The sequence below is a fragment of the Malaclemys terrapin genome, chromosome 22 (genome assembly GCF_027887155.1).
Source record: "Malaclemys terrapin pileata isolate rMalTer1 chromosome 22, rMalTer1.hap1, whole genome shotgun sequence".
NCBI lineage: Eukaryota > Metazoa > Chordata > Testudines > Emydidae > Malaclemys > Malaclemys terrapin.
The window spans coordinates 10099951-10121725 of record NC_071526.1 but is presented as its reverse complement, the minus strand read 5'-3'; the positions used below and the strand labels follow the sequence as shown (position 1 = coordinate 10121725).

At 45.0% G+C, this 21775-nt stretch overlaps 1 protein-coding gene across 1 annotated transcript in view; it reads left to right on the top strand.

Annotated features, from left to right (window-relative positions):
- ARID1A (AT-rich interaction domain 1A) overlaps positions 1-21775 on the top strand; it is an 81544-nt gene that overhangs the window by 48325 nt on the left and 11444 nt on the right. The window contains exons 5-12 of the mRNA XM_054011711.1: positions 7010-7250; positions 7910-7999; positions 8731-8898; positions 9566-9881; positions 11672-11817; positions 11906-12015; positions 16741-16950; positions 17564-17771. Coding sequence (XP_053867686.1) covers positions 7010-7250; positions 7910-7999; positions 8731-8898; positions 9566-9881; positions 11672-11817; positions 11906-12015; positions 16741-16950; positions 17564-17771 — 1489 coding nt within the window. The remainder of the gene's footprint in view (positions 1-7009; positions 7251-7909; positions 8000-8730; positions 8899-9565; positions 9882-11671; positions 11818-11905; positions 12016-16740; positions 16951-17563; positions 17772-21775) is intronic.

The window sequence follows — 21775 nt, the reverse complement described above, 5'->3', positions numbered from 1 at the left end:
TAGTTGGAATCCCTCCAGCGTTTTTGATCTGCATGGCAGATGAGCAATAAAATGCATAAAAAAACACATTGGAAACACGTGAGGAAATTCTCCAGACCCTGACGTTTCCTTCAAGTTGGCAGAGCTACTGCTGTTGATCCTCACCTCCTGTCTCAGTGTGACTGGCTGTGCTCAGAGGAGAGAAGAGGGAGAGCCCTCTTAGCGGTACTGTTACGGAGTTTGAAGTCTGTCTGTGAAAGCCTTGCAGAGGGCAAGTAAAGTTTTGTCCCTGATCCGAAGCCCAGTGAAGTCAATGGTTCTCTGTTACCTGCAGTGAGTTTTGGATCAGGGTCTTTGTGCTAAAACCTGTCCCAGAAGCGGACTGTGGAGGGGAAGCTTTATTGCCTTTTTCTTTGTGGTGCACGTCAGTAAATTACATAGTACAGTTTTCTGGGTGTTTTGGGCCTGATGAAAAGATCCTCTAGTTATTTGAATGATAGCCTGTCTGAGAAACTAATCTGTTCAGATGGAAACTGGAGGAGTCTTTGCCATAGTTAAAACTTATGGTGCCAGTTTTACCATTTCATTCCTTCTCCCTGCAGAAGTCAAATTCCGGTGAAATTTTATAAATACCACATGATAGCTTTGAAATCCTAACCTTAAAAAAAGACAGTATATCTGATGGAGTTTCTCTCCATTGAGAGATGGCTGCATTGTTGGAGTTTATAACCTTCAATGGCTAAATCATTCAGACTAAGGGAGGTTAGATGCAGCTGGCAGGGTATTTTCATTAGAATGCTATTGTCCTGTTTCATATAATGTGGCGTTTTAACATATAAGCTTTACACACCAATTAAATAGTCTGTCAGAAAAGTACAGTGGGCTTACAAGTCAGTGTTCCTTAATTGGTTTAAATTATGCACATGATAGAGGTCTATAAAATCATGACTGGTGTGGAGAAAGTAAATAAGGAAGTGTTCACTCCTTCTCCTAACACAAGAACTAGGGGTCTCCAAATGAAATTAATAGGCAGCAGGTTTAAAACAAACAAAAGGAAGTGTGTTCTTCGCACAAGACACTGTGGAACTCCTTGCCAGAGGATGTTGTGAAGGCCAAGACTATAACAGGGTTCAAAAAAGAACTAGATACGGTCCATCAATGGCTATTAGCCAGGCTGGGCAGGGATGGTGTCCCTAGCCTCTGTTTGCCAGAAGGGAATGGGCAACAGGGGATGGATCACTTGATGTTTACCTGTTCTGTTCATTCCCTCTGGGGCACCTGGCATTGGCCACTGTCTGAAGACAGGATACTGGGCTAGATGGACCTTTGGTCTGACCCAGTAGGGCCGTTCTTATGTAAGGACACGGCTGCTTCTGCTGACTTGTGTAAGATGAAGGTCCAGGACCTGATTTTTCTATGTTAGGCCCTTTTATGCCACCCTTACAGTGTAAAGGGGCCTTAAATTGGATGTAACATAGGGAAGCACATTTAAGTCAGTAAATTCCCACAATAAGCTAAATGTAGGTAAACCAGTTTAAATGTATCCACATAGGAAGTCTACATCATTTAACTAAATCCATTTTTAAAAATGACATGCAGCAGGTTAACCAAGCCTTTGTATGTAGACAAGTCTAGGACATAGACTTTAGTTAATTTAAAAGGTTAAATATTTAAAGTTGAGGTTCAAACAGCTTTAATGTTTCCTCCTCTCAGTATCTCAATGCTTCACTCCCTCACACAGTGTGTTTATCTATATATTTCCAGCATAAGCCACATGCCCAACTGTTGTAGCCTTTACTCTGCCCACTGATAATGTACAAACATCAGTCTTGTCACATAGCAACCACCGATCTCCTCAAACTCTTTCTGGAAGAAGCCAGATATAGCACCTTGCCTTTTACCTGCCAAAGATCAGAGGTGTGTCCCTGCCACACTCCTGTTGTTGTCAAGAGTGTTCACATTTCTGCCTCAGTGTACAGTCCCCAAACACCCATCATTTACAATCATTCCCTGTATTCATTCTCTCTCTCTCTCTCTCTCTCTCTCATTTAGAGATGTACTTTTCCAGTGGAAGTCTGAGTAGACTTCTCGGCTCTTTGAGCTGTGGCGCAAACGTAGTAGGCCCTGGCCTCTACTGTACAGATAACATCTGCAGAGTACTGTACTTCATTCTTTAAAACAACGCTGACAAAGTTTGAGTGGGGTTTTTCCGTTGCCTGTGGCGATCTGGACTCTCCATTCCCCTTTAATTGTTGTGGGAATCAAGCATCCAGATCCCGCCCAACAACTTGGGCAATTTCAGCCTAAAAGTATTTTAAAGTACTTAAGAGAAATGCAAGCCTTCATCATGTGGACTCACCCCCGTTGTAGTGGTGTGTTAGATCAGAGTTAAGGATGTTCATGTACTTAACTCTGGATTTCCTTGCTTTCAAGCATGCAGCTTGTTATAACTACATTCAAATAAGTCTTTTAGCAGAACTAATTGATGCACCTCTGCAGTCTCGTTAACAATGTCTTCCATTTTTTGGTCTGGAAATAAAGGACCAAAATCAGATAATATGTTATGTGATGTATTGGGTTTTTCCCTCAAAGTATCTATAAATAAGGCCGCATTCTTTTCCTGGCTGTTCCACAGTTTTCCAGTATAATGTTATTTAAGTCACTTAAATGGCGGGGGGAGGCGGTCGAAAAGAGAGCTTGCCCCTTTTGTATTTGTGGTTGTATTTTAATTTTGATTCTTTATCGAACTTCCACGTATGTTTCACATTAGGAATTCAGATCTTATCTTAATGTCTTTCCTGGAAGACTATGACAACTGTGGAGAAACTAGTAAGATTGTAACATTACAACACTAAGGAAGTGAAACCCCAAGCCATGCAGTAGAAAAGGGATTTTTAGACACTTAATTTGTTTCTTAAATTTACCTGTTTAATCAAAACACCTCACAAGCATTTGGGAGAAAAGATTTTTGTTACAGATTCAACATCGTTGTTTCTCCAGTTTAGGAAACATCCATCAAAGCCAGAAAAGGCAAGATTAGATATTGTTGATTTTTCTAAGATTACAAAAAGGCAGACCTCTTTTGGTTAAAGAGAGCCTTTCAGGCCATTATATCTTGTGTGTGTATGTGGCTTTATTTTTTTGTTGCAATCTTTTTTTCCTTTTGCATATCACCTTTATACCTGTTCTATAAAACTGAAATTAACTCCTTTTTGTTATGGGGGGTATTGTGAAGCAATATTTATAAAAATGCTTTGCAGTTCTTAGATGAAAGGTGCTAGACAAATCCAGAGTATTAACAGATTAAGACCTAACTGGCTCTTTGGCATACTGAATTTGGGGTTAATACTGAAACTGCAGTTGTAACAGTCCCACTTAATGACATGGGGTTGTGATACATGTCTGTAATGTCACCCCAAACACAAATCGGTTAGGATAATGTGAGCAACTTGACCGAACTCATAGATTGAAGAAGAAATGTAATTCCTACCTAACGAGAAATTGGTGCTTCAGGACAAAAGTCAGATGAGAGAAGATTTTGCTTGGATTTGAGGTTAATACTCTTGAACGTGAGTGACTAAGAACCAATAATAATGGCTGTGTGCAGGGTACTGTCTTCAGGCCTTCTCTGGAGTTGTATTTTGTTTAGACTGGGAGCTTTGTGCCATCAACCATACTGAGACTGATCAGTAGAGAGACGGGAAAGTCATTGGATCTTGTAAACTTTGTTTTTAGGATTTTTCTGAACGATCCGATCTTTGATTGAAATAAAAAGAAAAGCAGATATACTACTGAGGCTGCCTTGCAAGACATCATCTTAATACAAAGGAAGTGATGGTAAAAGGTTGAGAATAGTGGGCCTTAGGTCATGCTAACAAAGGATTGGATTGACATTTCCATCTTAAATGTGCCATTAAAACCAGTGGAAATTGCAGTGGTGCAAGAGCGGGCAGAATGGGACTCTGTTCCGATACCCCTACCACTTATACGCACCCATTTTAAACACAGAATGATTTCTCTGCCTATCCAGTCTCCAACCGTGACCTTCCCTAACCATCTTCTAGCATAGACAGGAATCTCTTCACTCTTGACTTGTGCCTTCAGGTTTCCCCTTCCCTGAACATTCAGTGAAGTGCTGTGTATTCAGCCTGAGGAAGGGGACATGCTGACAAGCAGGTGCTTTAGAGTGACAAGGCCTCTTGTTTGCTGCTGATAACTTTGCAGTACTTCGGGTCTGAGGCCCTGCCGGCATTGGGGTTGGTAAGGGTTATCTGAACTGTCGACAATGGTATAGCCCAGCCAGTGAGGATGGGACCAAACTGTCTAAGCCATGTTTAGCAATTGTGTCCTGACTTTTTTCTGAATTCTTATTTTAAAACGTGGTTTGGCCCTATTCATACTGGTCAGGTAACTTGTGGTGTTCAAACAGATTTGCCCAAGCCGATTTTAATGCTTATTCAGGCAGCGCTTTCTGACAAAGTGCTGATCTGGCCAGAGATTCATGGACTGCAAGGCCTGAAGGGACCGCTGTATTCGAATCTGACCTCCTTCAAACATAACACAGGCCATAGAACTTCCCCTGAAATAATTGCTGTTTGAATCGGATCATGTCTGTTGTGGAAAAACATCCACAGGGGTCTGTTTAGTGATAAGCTAGGCCCCAGTGAACATGTCTCCCACTTGGTTACCTGATTGACCCCTCCACGTCTATCGCTGACAATTTCGGACAGGTATCAGAGTTGCCATTTTTTAGTTTCCCAAATTGCTTTCCAACTTCTTGTCTCCTTCTGTCTAGGGCTGCCGTGCCCGTTCCTCCTAGCTCCTGTGAGCTCCCCTTTGTCCTCGCCGTCCATTACTGTAGAATGTATCTTTACAACATCCCAGTGAAGTGTGGATGTAATTGTATCCACACTTCGCAAATGAGGGGAACTGAGAAAGAGACAGTGACCGACCCCAAGATCTCTCAGGATGTCTGTAGTAGAGCAAGGGGTTGAATCCAGACCTTATAAGTGCCAGTCCAGTGCTTTAACCACAAGTCCAATTACCTTGGTATTCTGTTGTCCCTAGTCACGGAAAGCCAGATTGTCCATGCTGCTGTACACCTGCTATTACACAAATACTATAAAGCTAGCTGTCCTCAAAGTAAAGATGTCTATGAAAAGATGCAAACATGTTTTTAGCACAATCTTTGTAAATCAGAGTAGGATATTATGGTCACATGGCTCTTCCTAAAAGATGCAAAGTATAATGTGCATTAGTTTAGGCCAGAGGTAGGTACAGAGCAAAGCTAACTTGATGTCTGTCCTTGTTTCAAAGTAAATGTGAAATGTAGGCTAAATTGTGGCCCATTCCTAAATCAGCATCATCTTCTGCTCTTTCAGTGATGCCAACTGCAAAGCGCTGTTCATTTCCTTTTCCCACTTCTGTGCCTTTCTTCATGCTTCCTCTTCTGTATGAAATGTCCTCCTAAAACTGGTTTTCCAAGCCTCTCTCTTCATCCAAGTACATCCTAAGACTCTACTTCCGCATTTCCTACAAAAAATATTTTAACTATCATTAAAAAAAGAAAAAGGAAAAAAAAGCAGCTACTTAAAATTATTCTCATGCTGGATGAGAAATAAGAACCAGATTGAGGAAAAACCTGCACCATTTTCGTTCATTAAACTGTTACGGTGCTGCACTTTATATTAACAAATTCAGGAAGCAACAGTTCCTACATAAAGAATAAAAAATCTGAAACCTTTTAATTTTAAACCTAAGGTTTGTATTTTAGAAATAAGGAAAATAAGATTTCTGGTAGGGTCAGAATCCTTATTACACTCTTCCTTGGGTTTCTGCAAAGAGGGAGTTACTAATGGTGGACAGGTGGGTGGGGAATAAGTATGTGTGAGAGAGAGATGGGGAGCACATCACCATATATTATCTTTGAGCTCTGGTCAAGTGAAAAAATCTCCTCCGGTCTTCCCAATATGATAGGGTGTGTGTGTGTGTGTGTGTGTGTGGTGGTGGTGGGTTTCTTTTCTTTTTCTTTTTTTTTTTTCCCCTAAATCATAGAGCTTAATCCCTTAATGTCAGGGACTGTCTTCGCACGTGGGTTTTTGTAAGTACCAAGGTACTTGAATAATACCCATGTGTAGAAAATGCAAGGTTCCCCTACCCTACCCTACCCACCCGCACATGCAGTATCCAGACAATTTACCGATTGTTCATGGGCCGCAATTTTCCAGCAACTCTTGTGCCAATTTAGGGCATTGAAGCGAGTTCAGACAAGACTGCTGTCTCCTGGTTCAAGGTGGATGTGTGCAGTAGGGGAGAGCCTTCTCTGTTCTTGCCTTCAATAATGCCTGAAACTTAAAGAAATGGCTAATTTCCAGTTTCTGTGAAGAAAGGGAATTGGGAAATGTTTCATGGTTTTCTTTTAAATCTGTATTTTAGGTTGTTTTTTTTTTTTCTTTTCTCAAGTAAGAAGTTCCCCAGCCCATCTGAGGCCTCAGAGTGGACTGAGGTTAGGCAGGAGTTCTCAAACTCTTTGAAAGGGTGAGCCACTCTTCTGTCATGGACAACTTCCCTTCACCTAGTCATCACATAGACAACCTCTTCTCCCATTTGCAATCATATACAAGCCTTTGGCAACTACGTCACTTGCTTATATAGGAACTTATTTTTATTTTTATCCTCTTTTAATGCAACTTAGCAGCTGAAACACCTTTGAGAATTGGCACCCATGTGACCAACTAGCTTTCTGGACCACCAGTCAGCACTCCACAGACCACAGCTGGGGAACTTCTGGATTTGAGGGAGGGAGGACAGAGTAAGATGCATTTGTCAGTTAACTAGGTTTGAGCTACAGCCTTCATAATTGACAATAACGTGAGCTGGTTTGATTGATTTTCTATTTGTTTGTAGTTTGCCTAGGAGCAGAATGCAGTGAATTCTGTAACAGACACTTCTCTTTGCTGGTGGTGTGCAGGAGAACAGTTTCTCTGCCTCTTAATTTTTTTTGTCTGATCCACTTTTCTGTGCACTACAGGATCTGTCTGGTTCAATAGATGATCTACCCATGGGTACAGAAGGAGCCCTGAGTCCTGGAGTAAGCACGTCAGGGATTTCAAGCAGTCAAGGAGAACAGAGTAACCCAGCTCAGTCTCCTTTCTCTCCGCATACCTCGCCTCACCTCCCAGGAATCAGAGGACCCTCCCCTTCCCCTGTTGGCTCTCCTGCTAGTGTTGCTCAGTCGCGTTCTGGTCCACTCTCACCTGCTGCAGTACCAGGTAAAAGTATTCAGTGTATCTATGGATCTGCTGTTGTCTGCTCTGTGCAGCTGAAGAGCCTGGATTCAGTGAATTAAAATGGGCAGTTTTAAAGAGAGGTTTACCCAGAGCAGCCCCACTTTCTGGCACTGTGGGTCTCGTGATCATTTAATTGCCTTAAAAATAAGGAGCAGAGGGTCCTGTGGCACCTTGCATCTGAAGTCCTTGCATCTGAAGCAGTGAGGTTCTTACCCACGAAAGCTTATGCTCCCAATACTTCTGTTAGTCTTAAAGGTGCCACAGGACCCTCTGTTGCTTTTTACAGATTCAGACTAACACGGCTACCCCTCTGATGCTTAAAAATAAGGCTACAACTTGGAGGAAGAGATTTTTAAATGTATGAAATAAGGTATCTAGCGGAGTAGCTGCGGTCTGTTGGCTTGCAAACTAGTAACATAATGTTAATTGTTTTATATGGAAAAGACTCATTTAACTGTGTTTTCTCCTCCTCCCACACTTCCTTTGGTTGACTTAACCCCTTCCGCCACCTCCCCTTGGATTTTGTTGCTGCCCTATTGTTTAATACTATGAGCCTAAGTCTCTATCAGCCATTTCTAGGTATTCTGCATTTTCTTGTGTATGTGCTTCTTGTGGCTAATGCTTTTCTATCCATGGTGCAGGCAATCAGATGCCACCCCGACCACCTAGTGGCCATTCGGACAGTATCATGCATCCTTCCATGAATCAGTCAAGCATAGTCCAAGATCGAGGTAGGGGTATGAGCGTGTGTGTGGTGTTAAGGGTTCTAAGTTTTAACAGTAGGCTTCTAAATGTAAAGCAGGATATATAAATAATAATAACGATTGCCTGGACTGTGCAAGCTTTGAAACCTGCCTCTTCCACGTGAGGCAGAGATTGTGGGCTAAAATACCCTTTGTAAAGCTGGAGCAGCTCTTTCAACTCAATAAGGGTTCAGAGCACATTGCAATAAGGTTGCCCGTTGCTTGCCCTAGAGATTTTACTTCGATTAAGATGTTCCCTGCAGCTTTTAAAACAAATTTCTGTGAATGCTGCATTTTCAAGAACCATAACCTTAAACTTCAAAATGTGGGATGTTTACAACAGTTGTGGCTTTGTGCTCCATAAAAAGGAACAGGTTCACTGGAAGATGGATACATGAGTAGGAACTTCTCTCTTTATGGCTGCAGGCATATGTAGTACAATGGTCCCCACTAAAAAAGCAACATTGGCTAGCTCACTACAAGTGCCATGACATGCTACAGTTTTTCCCGAGTTAGAGTAGGCAGTAGGTGTGGAATCTTTTGGCATGTACGGTTGACTTTTTTTTTTTTTTTTTAATGGCAATTGCTTAAAAAAAAAAAATCTGTCTTGTGTCATTAGAATGTTTGTGTGTGTTCCTGGAGCCCAGGAATGTTTGTGTGTGCAGTAATACCAACAATTTGAATGAATAACTCTCTCATTTGAATGTCTCATTGATCAGGTTACATGCAGAGAAATCCTCAGATGCCCCAGTACAGCTCCCCTCAACCTGGCTCCGCCTTATCTCCACGTCAGTCTTCTGGAGGACAGATGCATGCTGGGATGGGAGCGTATCAGCAGAATTCACTGGGAAGCTATGGTCCCCAGGGGGGTCAGTATGGTCCTCAAGGTAAGGACATGAACCAATTGGATAGAATGGGAAACTGATAGAGCTCTACTAAGTAAACATGTGGGCAGGAAAAATGGCCCATATCCCCCGTAGTCTTTTTTGCCTTTGACAATTTGCATTTATTTAGCCTGGTTTAAAATGTGCGCATCATGCAGCAGCATCTGAAACCCTTTCCTGCCGTGAAAGGGAGCATGCTTTGTGTGTGTTGCTTGGGAACAAGGGTAAGACAGATGGCTTTAAGGATTAAAGTACTTCTGCTACAGAATTCCCCTCCTGGTTTGAAAAAACTTTAGATGATTGTGCCTCCAAACTGCTGCTAATTCAGTTAACTTCAGAGGGGGGAACTTGACAGGAGTTGTATGTCTTATGGCACTTTTAACTGTGACCTTGCCATCTTGTCCTGGGCCGTTTGGCTCATTGTGTTCTGTGATGTGCTCAGGGGAGGTTCATACCGCCTTTGAATTGATGTTGTTGCTTGATTGTGTTTTTAGGCTTATTTTATGTGTATTATAACCAGGTAAATTACCTGAGTTGAGGTGCTAAAATTCACCCATGTCCCTGTGCTCTTCTATTAGTGATTTTAAAACAGCTGCAGATTTGAAGACTTCTAATGAGTCACAAATTAAGTAGTTGAATGTGCTCTTTCTCCCCCGTCTTCTCTCTGCAGGAGGTTATCCCAGACAGCCAAACTATAATGCTATGCCTAATGCCAACTACCCCAGCCCAGTAATGGGGGGAAGTATAAACCCAATGGGAGCAGGGAGCCAGATGCATGGTCAGACTGGTGTGCAACCCTATACTGGGCTTCCCCCAGGAAGGATGAGCCATGCAGCCATAGGGAACAGGCCCTATGGACCCAACATGGCAAATATGCCTCCCCAGGTGGGGACAGGGATGTGCCCACCACCAGGTGGCATGAACCGGAAAGCACAAGAAGCAGCTGCTGCTGCCATGCATGCTGCCGCCAACTCCATCCAGAACAGGTAAGTAATGAGGCTGCCCTATGTCTCTTTTCTTGCTTTCAACCCTTTCATATAGTATGTCCTAGGACTTCAGACTAGGAGGTGTTTTGAAACAAATCAAAGTTGGGGGAACCCCGAATAAAGGTTTCCTTAAAATGCCTGCAGAAGAGCAAGTCTTCAATCAATCTGGAGAAGTTAGGAGAGGAGAAGTGTATTTGAATCGCTATGCAATTAGCAATGTTTCGTGGCTTCCTTATGTGTACAAAGGAAGTCTGTTGTTCTTTGAGATCCGTGCAGTTTTGGTTTCTGGAGCTGTTGCATAGGTGAGAACAAGATGCAGTGCACCTGGAAGAGCCAGTAAATCTAGCAGGCCATGATTCCAACTGTATTTGTCTGTTTTTTGTTTTTTTTTTTTTTTTGAGTCGAGGAGTTTAGACTTAAGTTGTGTCCAGTGCAGTTCACCTTTTCCTGTTGGGGTCTTGATGAGCAGCAGACCTGAGGGGAGATATCTGGAATTCATTATTGGAGTCTGCAGGAAAGAGTAGGATGGTTGTAAAATCAGGTGGCAGTTGCATACAGAGGTCAACCAGCGTAGTCATGAGAGCAATGAATTCACACACAAGTTGAGTTGCCTCTGCAGAGTAGAAGTTTGCTGGTTTTTCTTGCGTGTCAATGAGATCTGAACACACATTCCAGTCTCCCATTTCTGTTTATGACAAGGCCTATCACCTGATTGTACGGCTGTTGGATTAATAGTCCCCAACCACAGATGTAAAGATAGAGATGCCTCTTCTATTGGAATGTGAGTTTGAGTTGGTATTTAGGTGTGGTGCTTTTGGGTATACTGTATAGCAAAAAGGAGAAAGAGGAGTGGTTACAGTAGACTGGAGCAGTGTACTTTCCGCTTGGACATCAGGAGCAGCAGCACTTACAGTGAGTGACATTCCAGATCTGAGAGTTCCATCTCCTTTGGCAGGTAACTTAACACCTGCAACAGAGTGCAACAGAGCAAGATTAGGGGTAAAACTTTCAAAAGCGTTGAAGTTCCATTTTCAAAATTGGTTGAGGTCTTTTGGAGCTTAAGTCCCATTCTCTTTCAGTGAGACCTAAGACTATGTCTACACTGCCGCAGTGTGGGCTCTGGGGATGTGTTGTGCTCTGAGTGCACAGGGATAATTATACCCGTGGCTGACCCAGGTCAGCTGACTTGTGTTCACAGGACTCAGGTTCTGGGGCTGAAAAATTGTTTGGGCTTGAATTGGCGCTTGAGCTCTGGGACTCTGCGAGGCGGGAGGATCCTAGAGCTCGGGCTCCAGCCTGAGCCCAAACATATAGACAGCGATTTTTAGCCCCACCCGCCCAGCCCAGCTGCAGCCATGCCATGTGTCTTTTACTACTGTGTAGATGTACCCAAATTGCCCCGTGTGGACGCTCCTGGTGCCAACTAAAAGGAATTTACTTTGCGTTAACATAGTCCCATTTGAAAGAGGACTACTAGTTTTGTCCCAGCAGTGTCCACACGGAGCAGTTAGAGTGCAGCACTTCAGTGTACTCCGCAGTTCACACCCCTGTAGTGTCCATGTTGTGGCGTAGTGTAGACAAGCACTCTGGCTTCAGAGTCCCTTAGGTGCTCTTGTAGACTTCATCCTAGGTCAGTTTTGGTGGAAAAGTGTTCTCATGGAACCAGTCACTTCCATTTCATGTTTCAACCACAGGAAAGCCTCTGTTAGCAAAGCCCACTCTAGCAGAATACAAATCTTAATGCTTGATATTGAAAATGTACTTCTGCTCTCTCCCTGTCCTGTTTTCAGGCCTCCTGGCTATCCCAACATGAACCAAGGGGGGATGATGGGAACTGGAGCTCCTTATGGACAAGGAATTAACAGTATGGCTGGCATGATAAACCCCCAGGGTCCTCCATATCCTATGAGTGGGAATATGGCCAACAACTCGGCAGGTAAGCCAGTACTAACCCCAAGGAGGGCATTGGATTTCATGATACTGAATTGAAATGCAGTGTTGGAAGATTCTGTTTAATCTTCTAGGGATGGCAGCAAGTCCTGAGATGATGGGCCTTGGGGATGTAAAATTGACGCCTGCAACTAAAATGAACAATAAGGCAGATGGGACGCCAAAAACAGAATCCAAATCAAAGGTAAAGCATGTGTATTTCCTGTTACCTTCCCAGGTGATAGGAAATGTGAGAATATGACCTTCATGCACTGGTTTTAATTGATCGTGTGTTCAAAACCTCCATTTAATAATGTAACTCTGTTTACTGCCTGAGTATTTTCAGACTGTATTTAAATTTAAATGATCCCTGAAAGCTTGCTAGTACACCTTTCTCCCCCACCCTCCATCAGTAAACTTATCCTTGTAATCTGTTACGTGCTGCTTCTGCACCACTGGGTCAAATACGGCTAGTGAGGTGAATGTCCTTTTTGTGTGCAGTACGTTGGATCATAATTTAAACAATTACATCTGAGATTTTGGTGTAGAATGCTTTGGGAAAGGCTCTGATTGTGTGTGCAACATACTCTCCCTTTATTATTGTATATTAATATTATAGTAGTGCTTAAAGACACTAGTCGGAATCAGGGTCCCATTGCATGGGCATTGTACAAACACATAGATGACATGGTCTCTGCCCCAAGAAGATTACTTTATTTTACCCTTTCCCTCAAAATTATCTGTTGTACGGCTGCCGCTTTCTCTCCTTGGTTCTGTAGAGCAGTTACTTAAGAAATGAGAGAGAGTCTGTTTTCTTGCAAATAGGGTTAGAGTTTTGCAGTGTAGATCCCCCTCCCCAAAGAGACGATCTAAACCAACATAGCCATGTCAGCTAGCCTCCGATCTTGGAAACGCAGGAGGAGGAGGAGGAAAGTGTTGAGAAATTACATTTACAAAGGGCAGAACAACTTGTGCCCGCTGCAGTCTCCTAATTCTCTTCTTAGCGTCCTCTTTAGCTGATGACTTCAAGGCATTCTAGGGCCGCCTCAAGCGCATGGCAGAGACTTTAGATGTACCTCTGGAAATGGTGCAGGTTCCCAGACTGCTGGACATCTTGCATCATTCCATGCTTGGTAGGCTCTCCATGCCTATAAAGGAGCGACTGTTGGAACATGCGAAAAACCTGTGGCCCACACCAGCATCCGTTCTGGCTACATCCACACTTAGTCACTTCCAAGTGATTTTTGAATACCTTTGTTCCCATCCAGTACCAGGTTTGCTTGTAGTAGCTGCGGTCTAAGAGATATTGAAGCAATAGGGACCTCCCAAATCCACACCCAGGGAGAAAGGTCCAGTCTGAGTCTGTTCAGATGCAAAATTTTCATCTACCAGCCCCCACATGCTCCAAATGCTTCTGTCTAATACCGTTATTTCAGTTGGAACCGGCTGTCTGTTTTTGAACGTGCTACTTCCAGGAACACCGAGAGGAGCTAAAGAGCATGTCTGAAGGACAGCTGATAGCCCGCACATCCTTACAGGCTGCACTGGATGTGTCCTGTGCAGCAGCACGTTCTGTGACTACATTGATGGGTGTGAGATGATTATCCTGGCTCTAGCCTGGGGCGGTCCAAACAGCAACTGAGGATCCTCCCTTTAAGGGCAACAAGTGTTTTAGTTCGAAGACAGATTCCATTCCTTAAAGGACTCCAGGGTGATGCTACCCTCCCTGGGCCTCTGTGTTCCACCCACAAGAAGGAAGCAGTGAAACCACAGATTTCTTTCAGGCAGCATTCTTCTGGCCCCTCCTATTACCAGCCTTCAAAGGACATCAGAGCTGCTGATAAAGAAGCAGAGGTTCCAGCGCTGATCCTCTGCCTTTTCCTTTGCTGCTGCAGTCTGTTGTCCACCAATCGGTGGACCAAGAGCTGGCAGAACCTCCAAAGGATCTCTGTACTTCGACCCGTCCCTACCTTTGGCAACTGCCGTTTTTGAGGAAGCCTGGACTCCGATCAGCTTGGATCAGTGGATCCTAGAAATTAACAAGGGGTATTCTGTCCAATCACTTTCTGGCCCTACCCCCTTTCCCCATCCTTTTGCAGGGCTCCTTCTCATGTGGTACTGTTAAACCAAGAAGTGGACTTCCTTCTGCCACGTGGAGCAATGCAAGAGTTCAGAATTCAGGAGCAGGGTTTTTTATTCCAACTATTTTGCCATCCCTAAGAGGAAAGGAGGTTGGTGTCCTATTTTTGGACTCTTGATGCCTCACTTTCTTATCCAGGGTCATACTGTATTTTTCCATGCTACAGCAGTAAGGTTCCTTGAGGGCCTTATTTGTGTTTGTCCCCAGATTGTGGATCTCCGTTATTAGCACAGTTGATGAATCCTACTTTGAGCCCTTAGCAACTTGTTCTCTTCACCACTTATCTAGGAAGACTGCCTTTTTTTAGTGGCCATTACATCAACTCGACAGGCAGAGGCGATTCAGGCCCTCACGGCAGGGACCATTGTATACAGTGGGTTTTTTTGCCCTTGCAGAGAGGGTTAGGCAATATCCTCCAAGAGCTTATCTGAGAGAGTCTCCAAGTGTGTAAAGACACGTTAAGAGTTAGCCAGGTTAGGTCCACCTAGCCACATTAGAGCTCTCACAGCCTCTGCTGCCTGTTTGAAGACTGTCCCAATTTATGAAATCTTTAAGACAGCTACATGGAGCTTGGTCCATGCATTTACAAGACACTACTCTTTGGCAGAGGCTTCCAGATGGGATCGCTGCTTTGGTCCTGTTTAGGTAGGACAGCTACTACCCACCTCCAAACAGACAGCTAACTGCTCGTTAGTCACCGAACACTTGACAAGATAGCAATGCATAGTCATGGTGTCTCTTGCAGGTGGCTTGTGTTCTCCTGGCATCTCTGATTAGCCTTATGCCAGAAAACCCTACAATTCCATGGGCAAAAGGTTTGGGATGATGGAAATGGGATGATGCAAGTCCTCTTACTTGCCTTGTGCACAAAATGCTTGGCTACCTTTGTCACCTGTCTCAATCTGACTCCACCCAGGTGTGTCTAGCTTATGCTGACTTAATCAAAGGTAAAGCACTGTCTTTGCAGCTCTTTGTCGGACTCCCATAAGGATTGATACTTGGGGGGAAAAAAAAAAATTAAAAAGCCCTTTGTGTTGTGGGACTTTACCGTGGTGTTGTCAAAGCTGATGAACACTCCTTATGAACCATGTGAGCTTAAATTTCTTTCATGAAAGGTCATTTTACTGGTGGCAGTGACTTCTACCACCAAGTGCTCTAGAAACTGTCCCTGTAAAACCTGGTATAAGGTGGATCAAAGTGGTGCTGCAGACTCATCCCAGATTGCTTCTAAGTGGTGTTTTGGAGTTCCATCTTAATGAACGTATTGCCCTATCACCATTTTCTTCACATCGGCATGCCCATCCCAGAGAGGCACATTTCCATATATGCCACCTCAAATGGTCCAGGGTGGGATGTCTCAGGCTCTACCTGGAGCAGGCTAGCGCCCCTAAAATAAAAATCCACCCAATTCGGTTTCTTTTGACATCCGTTTGCTAGGCAACATTGTGACCAATGGGGCCACGTCTACATGGATACCTGATTGCTCTTATGATCTGGCTGGCCTGAAACTAGAAGACTTTGTAAAAGCTCCTTTGATCCAAGACAAGGTTGTCACCACAGTCTGCCTCAAATATTTAATTGTTGACCTCTGTAGAGTAGCTACACAGTCCTCATTCTGCAGACTTGCACGTTATTGTTTGGATTCCGCCTCCAGAATAGAGCTCCCGTCTGGGAGATTCTACCCCAGACTCTGTTTCCAAGATAGGAGAGGCCAATCTCCCTTCCTTCCACTTACCTCCAATACAGTCTTTAATTCAGGATACCCCTTATTTTCAGTTGGCTAATTATTTTTACATCAGGAAGTTTTAATTGTGGTCTCCTTCTGCAAACTTGAAGGTTGTTCGGTGTAGTATTTTTTAAGAGACATCTTCCTTTTATATTTGTGAGTAAAAAGCAGTAAATGAAGAGAGAAATTTCCAACATATTTGGCATTAGTGGCATTGTTGCAACTTGTGGCAAATTCTGCAGATTGAATCATTAGGGAGGGAAGAGAATCTCTTGTAGGATTCCCCACCCATCCACTTCCTATCAGCATTTGGTGGTTTAACTGAAAACCTTACACCTAGTATTATTTTTCTTTGGGGCATATTTTTGATCCTTGATACATTTGTAGTAATGTATCCTGGGAGATTCCACTAGAGTAATTAGAAAACGGATTGACTGAAAAGTTTGGAGGGTGGTGGTTATTGTTGGCAGGGTCTGATGGCTAGCAGGGAGTCTGGCTTTCCCTTATCCTGTTAGTGCTGTCCTTAGGGATCAGAAAACCTTAAGAGCTAAGGGAGTTCCCCATTTCTTGTGCTAAGGAACAAAACCACCACCACCACCACCACACCACCCCTTACTAATAATAAGAATATTCTACAAGGTCTCTTCAGAGAAGCAAAATTACAGGTAAGTCAGTCTCTTGTTCAGAAGAAAGATTGTATCCCCTTGTCCATCCCTCTTCCACTCACTACAGAAACCATTCTGGTGTCTGGAGGAAACTTACCTAGCTTCTTCAGCCTTCCTATGGGTGGACTAACTTCATCTTTTGAAGTGTGGTCATTGTGATTATCAGCAGTGTTGTCAACAAAAGCTCTATGTCAACTCTCTGTCTACACCAACCTCATACTGAGACGTGTGCATTTCACCTTTGGGCTGATGTATGGCTGCTCCTAATACAACTGCAGAATTTTATCCCTTCAAGTTTTTTTCTACTTTATAAGATGATGAACCTGGCCTGAATTTGATGTTTAAATTTCTTGGCTCGTTTGCTCCTCCATTTTGAGATCTGCTTTCTCCTTATTCTAGAAATCCAGTTCCTCTACTACCACCAATGAGAAGATTACCAAATTGTATGAGCTGGGTGGTGAGCCGGAGAGGAAGATTTGGGTAGATCGCTACCTAGCCTTCACTGAAGAGAAGGCAATGGGCATGACCAACCTCCCAGCTGTGGGCAGGAAACCCCTAGACCTTTACCGGCTCTATATCTCTGTAAAGGAGATTGGAGGACTGACTCAGGTGGGTTTTCCAGAAGCTGTGAAAGCCATCATGACTGACTCAAGTGAGATGGCTATACGTTTGTATGCATAACAGCATCTGTCTCAAAATCTCAAGTGTTGTATAGGCAACAGGATTCAAGCTTAACTCGATTTGCTAATTGAGTAGTTCTGATTTAAATTGAGTCTGGAACTTTTAAAATAGCGTTAATATCTTATTTATAAAATCCAATATCTTTGAATTAAGTGGATCTAATCGCAATGCTCAAGGTAGTTGCTCCTGTTCTGAGTATTCTGACAGCACTGAGATCCAGCTCGTGCTTTTCCTCACCCAGTCGATAGAACAGCAATGATGCATGTGGGCTGCCTGCTGGCCTCATCTCTACTTCAGTTTGCTTCTTGGTATTATCCATCTCTGAGACTCTTTTTTTTCCCCCCCAGGTGGGCGAAGGGGAGGCTTACTGTTTTGGTTTTGATCCACAGTTTGAGCCCAACTCTGTAGCTGTTATGATTGCTACATGTTTAGCTAGTATCTAGATGGGAAATATGGCTCTGTCTCACCCTGGGGCGGGGGCCTCCTAGAAAGGGGAAATGGCTTGAATTTTATCTTCTGACCCCCTTTTTTGGTTGTGTAGGTCAACAAAAACAAGAAATGGCGTGAGTTAGCGACCAATCTTAATGTGGGCACCTCTAGCAGTGCAGCTAGTTCTTTGAAGAAGCAGTACATCCAATGTCTCTATGCCTTTGAGTGCAAGATTGAACGAGGCGAAGACCCACCCCCAGACATCTTTGCAGCTGCTGATTCAAAGAAGTCCCAGCCCAAGATACAGCCCCCATCTCCAGGTGAGTATAAAGACTACAGACAAGATCCCATATATTCTGCAGCAAGTTGGATTTAAATTCCTCTCCAAGGTCACCCACATTCCTACTGTAAAATGGAAATTCTCATGACAATATCAGATGCATTCAAATTAAGGCTTTTAATGAGCTCCACGTGTAAGTGAATAGAACAGTGAGTAAAGTATTCCTTGTAGTGTATGTATCTTCTTCGAGTGCTCATCCCTATGCGTGTTCATGGTGGGTGCAAATGTTGTCTGTGTGCCTGAGACCAGAACTCCTTCAGTAGGAGTGTCCGTCGGTCTGCATCTACTTCATGCTGAGAATGAGGGGCATATGGGGTGTGGCAGGCTGATGGCCTCTCCAGTTACTTTTCTGCTGCTTGCTGACTGGGAGGGAACCCTCATGTGTCTGTAGCCTTCTAGTGTCATCTGCCCTTTCTTTTTACTAGTTAATACAGCGTTTCTCAAACTGCGGTCCACAGACCCCTGGGGGCCTGCAAGGGTACTCCAGAGGGTGCGTGGACTCCGCTGATCAACTCCTCGCCTTCCTCCCAGGGAGGCTCCGTGTGCTGCCCCACCAGAGTGCTGACACCGCAGCTCCCATTGGCAGAGAACCACAACTAATGGGAGCTGCAGGGGCGGCGCCTGTGGGCACGAGGGCAGCGCACAGCGCCTCCCTGGCTTCCCATGGGGCCGCAGGGACCTGGTGGCCACTTCCTTGGAGCCATGGTAAGCGCTGCCGGGACCCTGAACCCCTTCCCACACCCCAACCCCCTGTCCCAGCCCAGAGTCCCCCCCGACACCCAAACTCTCTCCCGGAGCCCACACCACCCCAACACCCTGCCCCAGCCTTGAGCCCACTTCTGCACCCCAAACCCCTCATCCCCAAAGCCCTCACCCCCCTCCCGCACCCCAACCTCCTGTCCCAGCTCGGTGAAAGTGAGCGAGGGTGTGGGAGAGCAAGCAACAGAGAGAGGGGGGATGGAGCAAACGGAGGGCAGGGCCTTTGAGAAGCTGCAGGGGCGGGGTCCTCGGTGAAAGGCTGGGGCAAAGGGTCCCTGAAAAATTTTAAATCAAAATGGGGGTCCTCGGGTTGCTAAAGTTTAAGAACCGATGAGTTAGTAGATTCTTTGGCTGTTAATTATGGGTCCCTCCTTTCATTTCTCCAACTATCGTGACACTTATGCCCAAGGCCCATCTCCTCAATAGGTATGGCGCGGGTGTCACCCGTAGTAAACACCTAGGGACTAGCACTCAAAGAAGAAAAGACTGTTACTTAGCTTACAGTAATTAGAGTTCCTAAAGATGTGTGGTCCCTGTGGGTATGCCTGACCTCTCCTCCTCCCGTGGCTTGTGGCAGGTGGGAACTGGAGAGGTGATCGGTCTACGCTGCCCTTTATACCCTTTGTCTTCCCAGAGTGTGATACCTTCTATCCTATTTGTATTGGAGAAGGCCATTCCCTGGATGGCTATTTTGAACATGCCAAGCCTTTAAGCCTCTATTACAAAAAAACAGGTATACTCAGCTGGTTCCAGGCCCTCCTAATGATTGAGCCTTACAAGCAGATCCTCAGATGCATTTTCTGGTGAGGGCCCCATTTCCATGCAAAGGTAAAGTAGACCTTTGCTTTGAAGCACCTTAATGTGGGAAAGAAAAAGCCTTTGGTTCTGGGATGGGCATCTTTGTCCAGCTCCAGGACAGTGAAATGGAGTCCTGCTTTGAGAGTACGCCAGTTTTGTAAATCTTGTCAGTCCTGGCAAAAGGAAGCGTCTGGGGTTGTGTGATTTCCCCTTCAGGTGCCACTAGGACTTTTCTCTCAATGGCCTCTCAGGCTCCCTGGCATATTTCTCTGCAGATGCTGCTGCTTTCTTCCATCCTCACCGGGCTTTAACCCATGGCTGATGCAGCTACCTCCCTCAGTTTATTGGTGGCCAGTTGAGAAGCCTGCTTCTTTGACCTTTCCCAGAAGGGCCAAGGGCAATCACCATGACCTTCTTAGACTCAACAATTTAAAGAAGCAATCATCTCTCTCCACCTTTGGCTCACATCCACACTGTAACATGTCTACTGAATAGGGATGAAGTCACATTTGATGTCAATACTTCTGCTTTGCCTGAATGCTATCACGTCTGCCCCCATTACCCCTGATGACTACAGATAATTTCGAGAGTTGCTGGTTTGAATAATTATCTTTAGAGTTGAAGACTGTCCAAGTCCAGGAAGGAAATGCTGCCTATTTTGTTATATACTGTCCTTAAGTTCTTCTCCTCGGTCTCATCTGTTGATTATGGCTTGATGACACCTGCTACAGGCAGCTGGCTGACCCCAGGATCTGCACCCTTCACCACCACAAAGGGAGGTCGCTTGTACCCGGTTCTACAGCAGGGATTTCAGCATCTTTCCCACGCCTGACTGACTCTCTTGGTCATCTCTGCAGCCAATGGGAAGCCTTGAGCTCCAGGTTTGGTGGTTCCTCCTCTTCTGACCAAACCAGAAAGATTTGCTTTTTGGGTAGAAAAACATACATACCTCCTCAGGTAGAGGCAGCAGTGCAGCATCCTCATTTTTGTTGTTCCAGAGCAGGATGAACAGAAAATCCAGTGACCAATATTCTTCCGATGGCATTGGAGCAGGGATCCACTATGTGCGTTTCCACCAATCCCATTACTACCACTGGTGGTGAGAGAGAATTGATTCAGGGCCTCGTTTAGCTTGATCAATCCAGTTTTTTGGAAAAGGCAATATTGCTATATAGGTCTCCATACCAGCTACTTATGCCACCAGGCCTTGTAACAAGAAAACCATCTTGTCCTGCATCCCAAATCAGTCTCTTCACCTTGCTGCTCAGGTCACAGGACATGGATTTCTTCTCATCTAGCAAATTCTGCAAGGCTACAAAGTATCTCTTTGCAGACCAGGAAGCCTTCCATATTGAAATACTACTCCCAGAAGTGGATAAAGGTTTTCCCTCTCCCAGTAGTGGCTGGCAGTTCATCACCATGCTCTGCATTCCTATAATCTTTTATTGACTTCTTACTGTATCTGAAGCATCAGCCTTGCGGTGTCCTTGAACAAAATGCTCTTGTTTGTCATCTCAGAATACCACTTTCCCATAGGCAACTGTGAAACATTCAGCCACAATCACAAGATTCCTCAAAGGACTGGATAATGTCTTTCCACCATTCAGGAAACCTGTCCCAGTGTGGGATTAACTTCACTGTATTCCACAGGATGAAACTATTTTGTCATTAGGCAAAAATTTTGCCTAAAGCAGCGTCTGAGTTAAACTTAAACCAGACCACTGATCTCTTCCAGCTTTCTTCACAAAACCTCATTCTTTCCACCAGGGAAATGAGGCTACATAACCAAGGTGTTAGGAGGGTTCTGAGTTTATTTGGTTAGGACTAAGGCATCTAGGACAGTGTTTTTCAAACCATGGGTCGCGACCCACTACTGGATAAGGCGCTGGGTTGCCTTGCTCTGGTCAGCACTGTCGACCGGGACGTTAAAAGTCCCATTGACAGTACTGCCCTACCTTTTCCGACACCGCACTGTGCCCCAGAAGTGGCCAGCAGAGAGTCCTGCTTCTAGGCAGGGGGCCCAGGGGGCTCCACACGCTGCCCCTGCCCTGAGCACCGGCTCCGCAATCCCATTGGCCAGGAACTGGCCAATGGGAACTGAGGGGAGGGGTTAGTGCCTGCAGGCAAGAGTCACGGGGAGCTACTTGCACGCCCCTGCCTAGGAGCCAGACCTGCTGCTGGCTGCTTCCAGGGCGCAGCACGGTCCGCAGTGCCAGGATAGGCGGGAAGTCTGGCTTTGCATCCCGGCTGCGCCGCAGATCGGGAGCTGCTGGAGGTAAGTACGTGCCCCAATCCCCTGCCCCAGCCCTGAGTCCCCCCCAAACCCAGAACCCCTTCCTGCACCCCAAGCCCCTCTCCCTAGCCCAGAGCCCTGACCACTTCCCTCACCCCAAACCCCTCATCCCCGGCCCCACCCCAGAGCCTGCA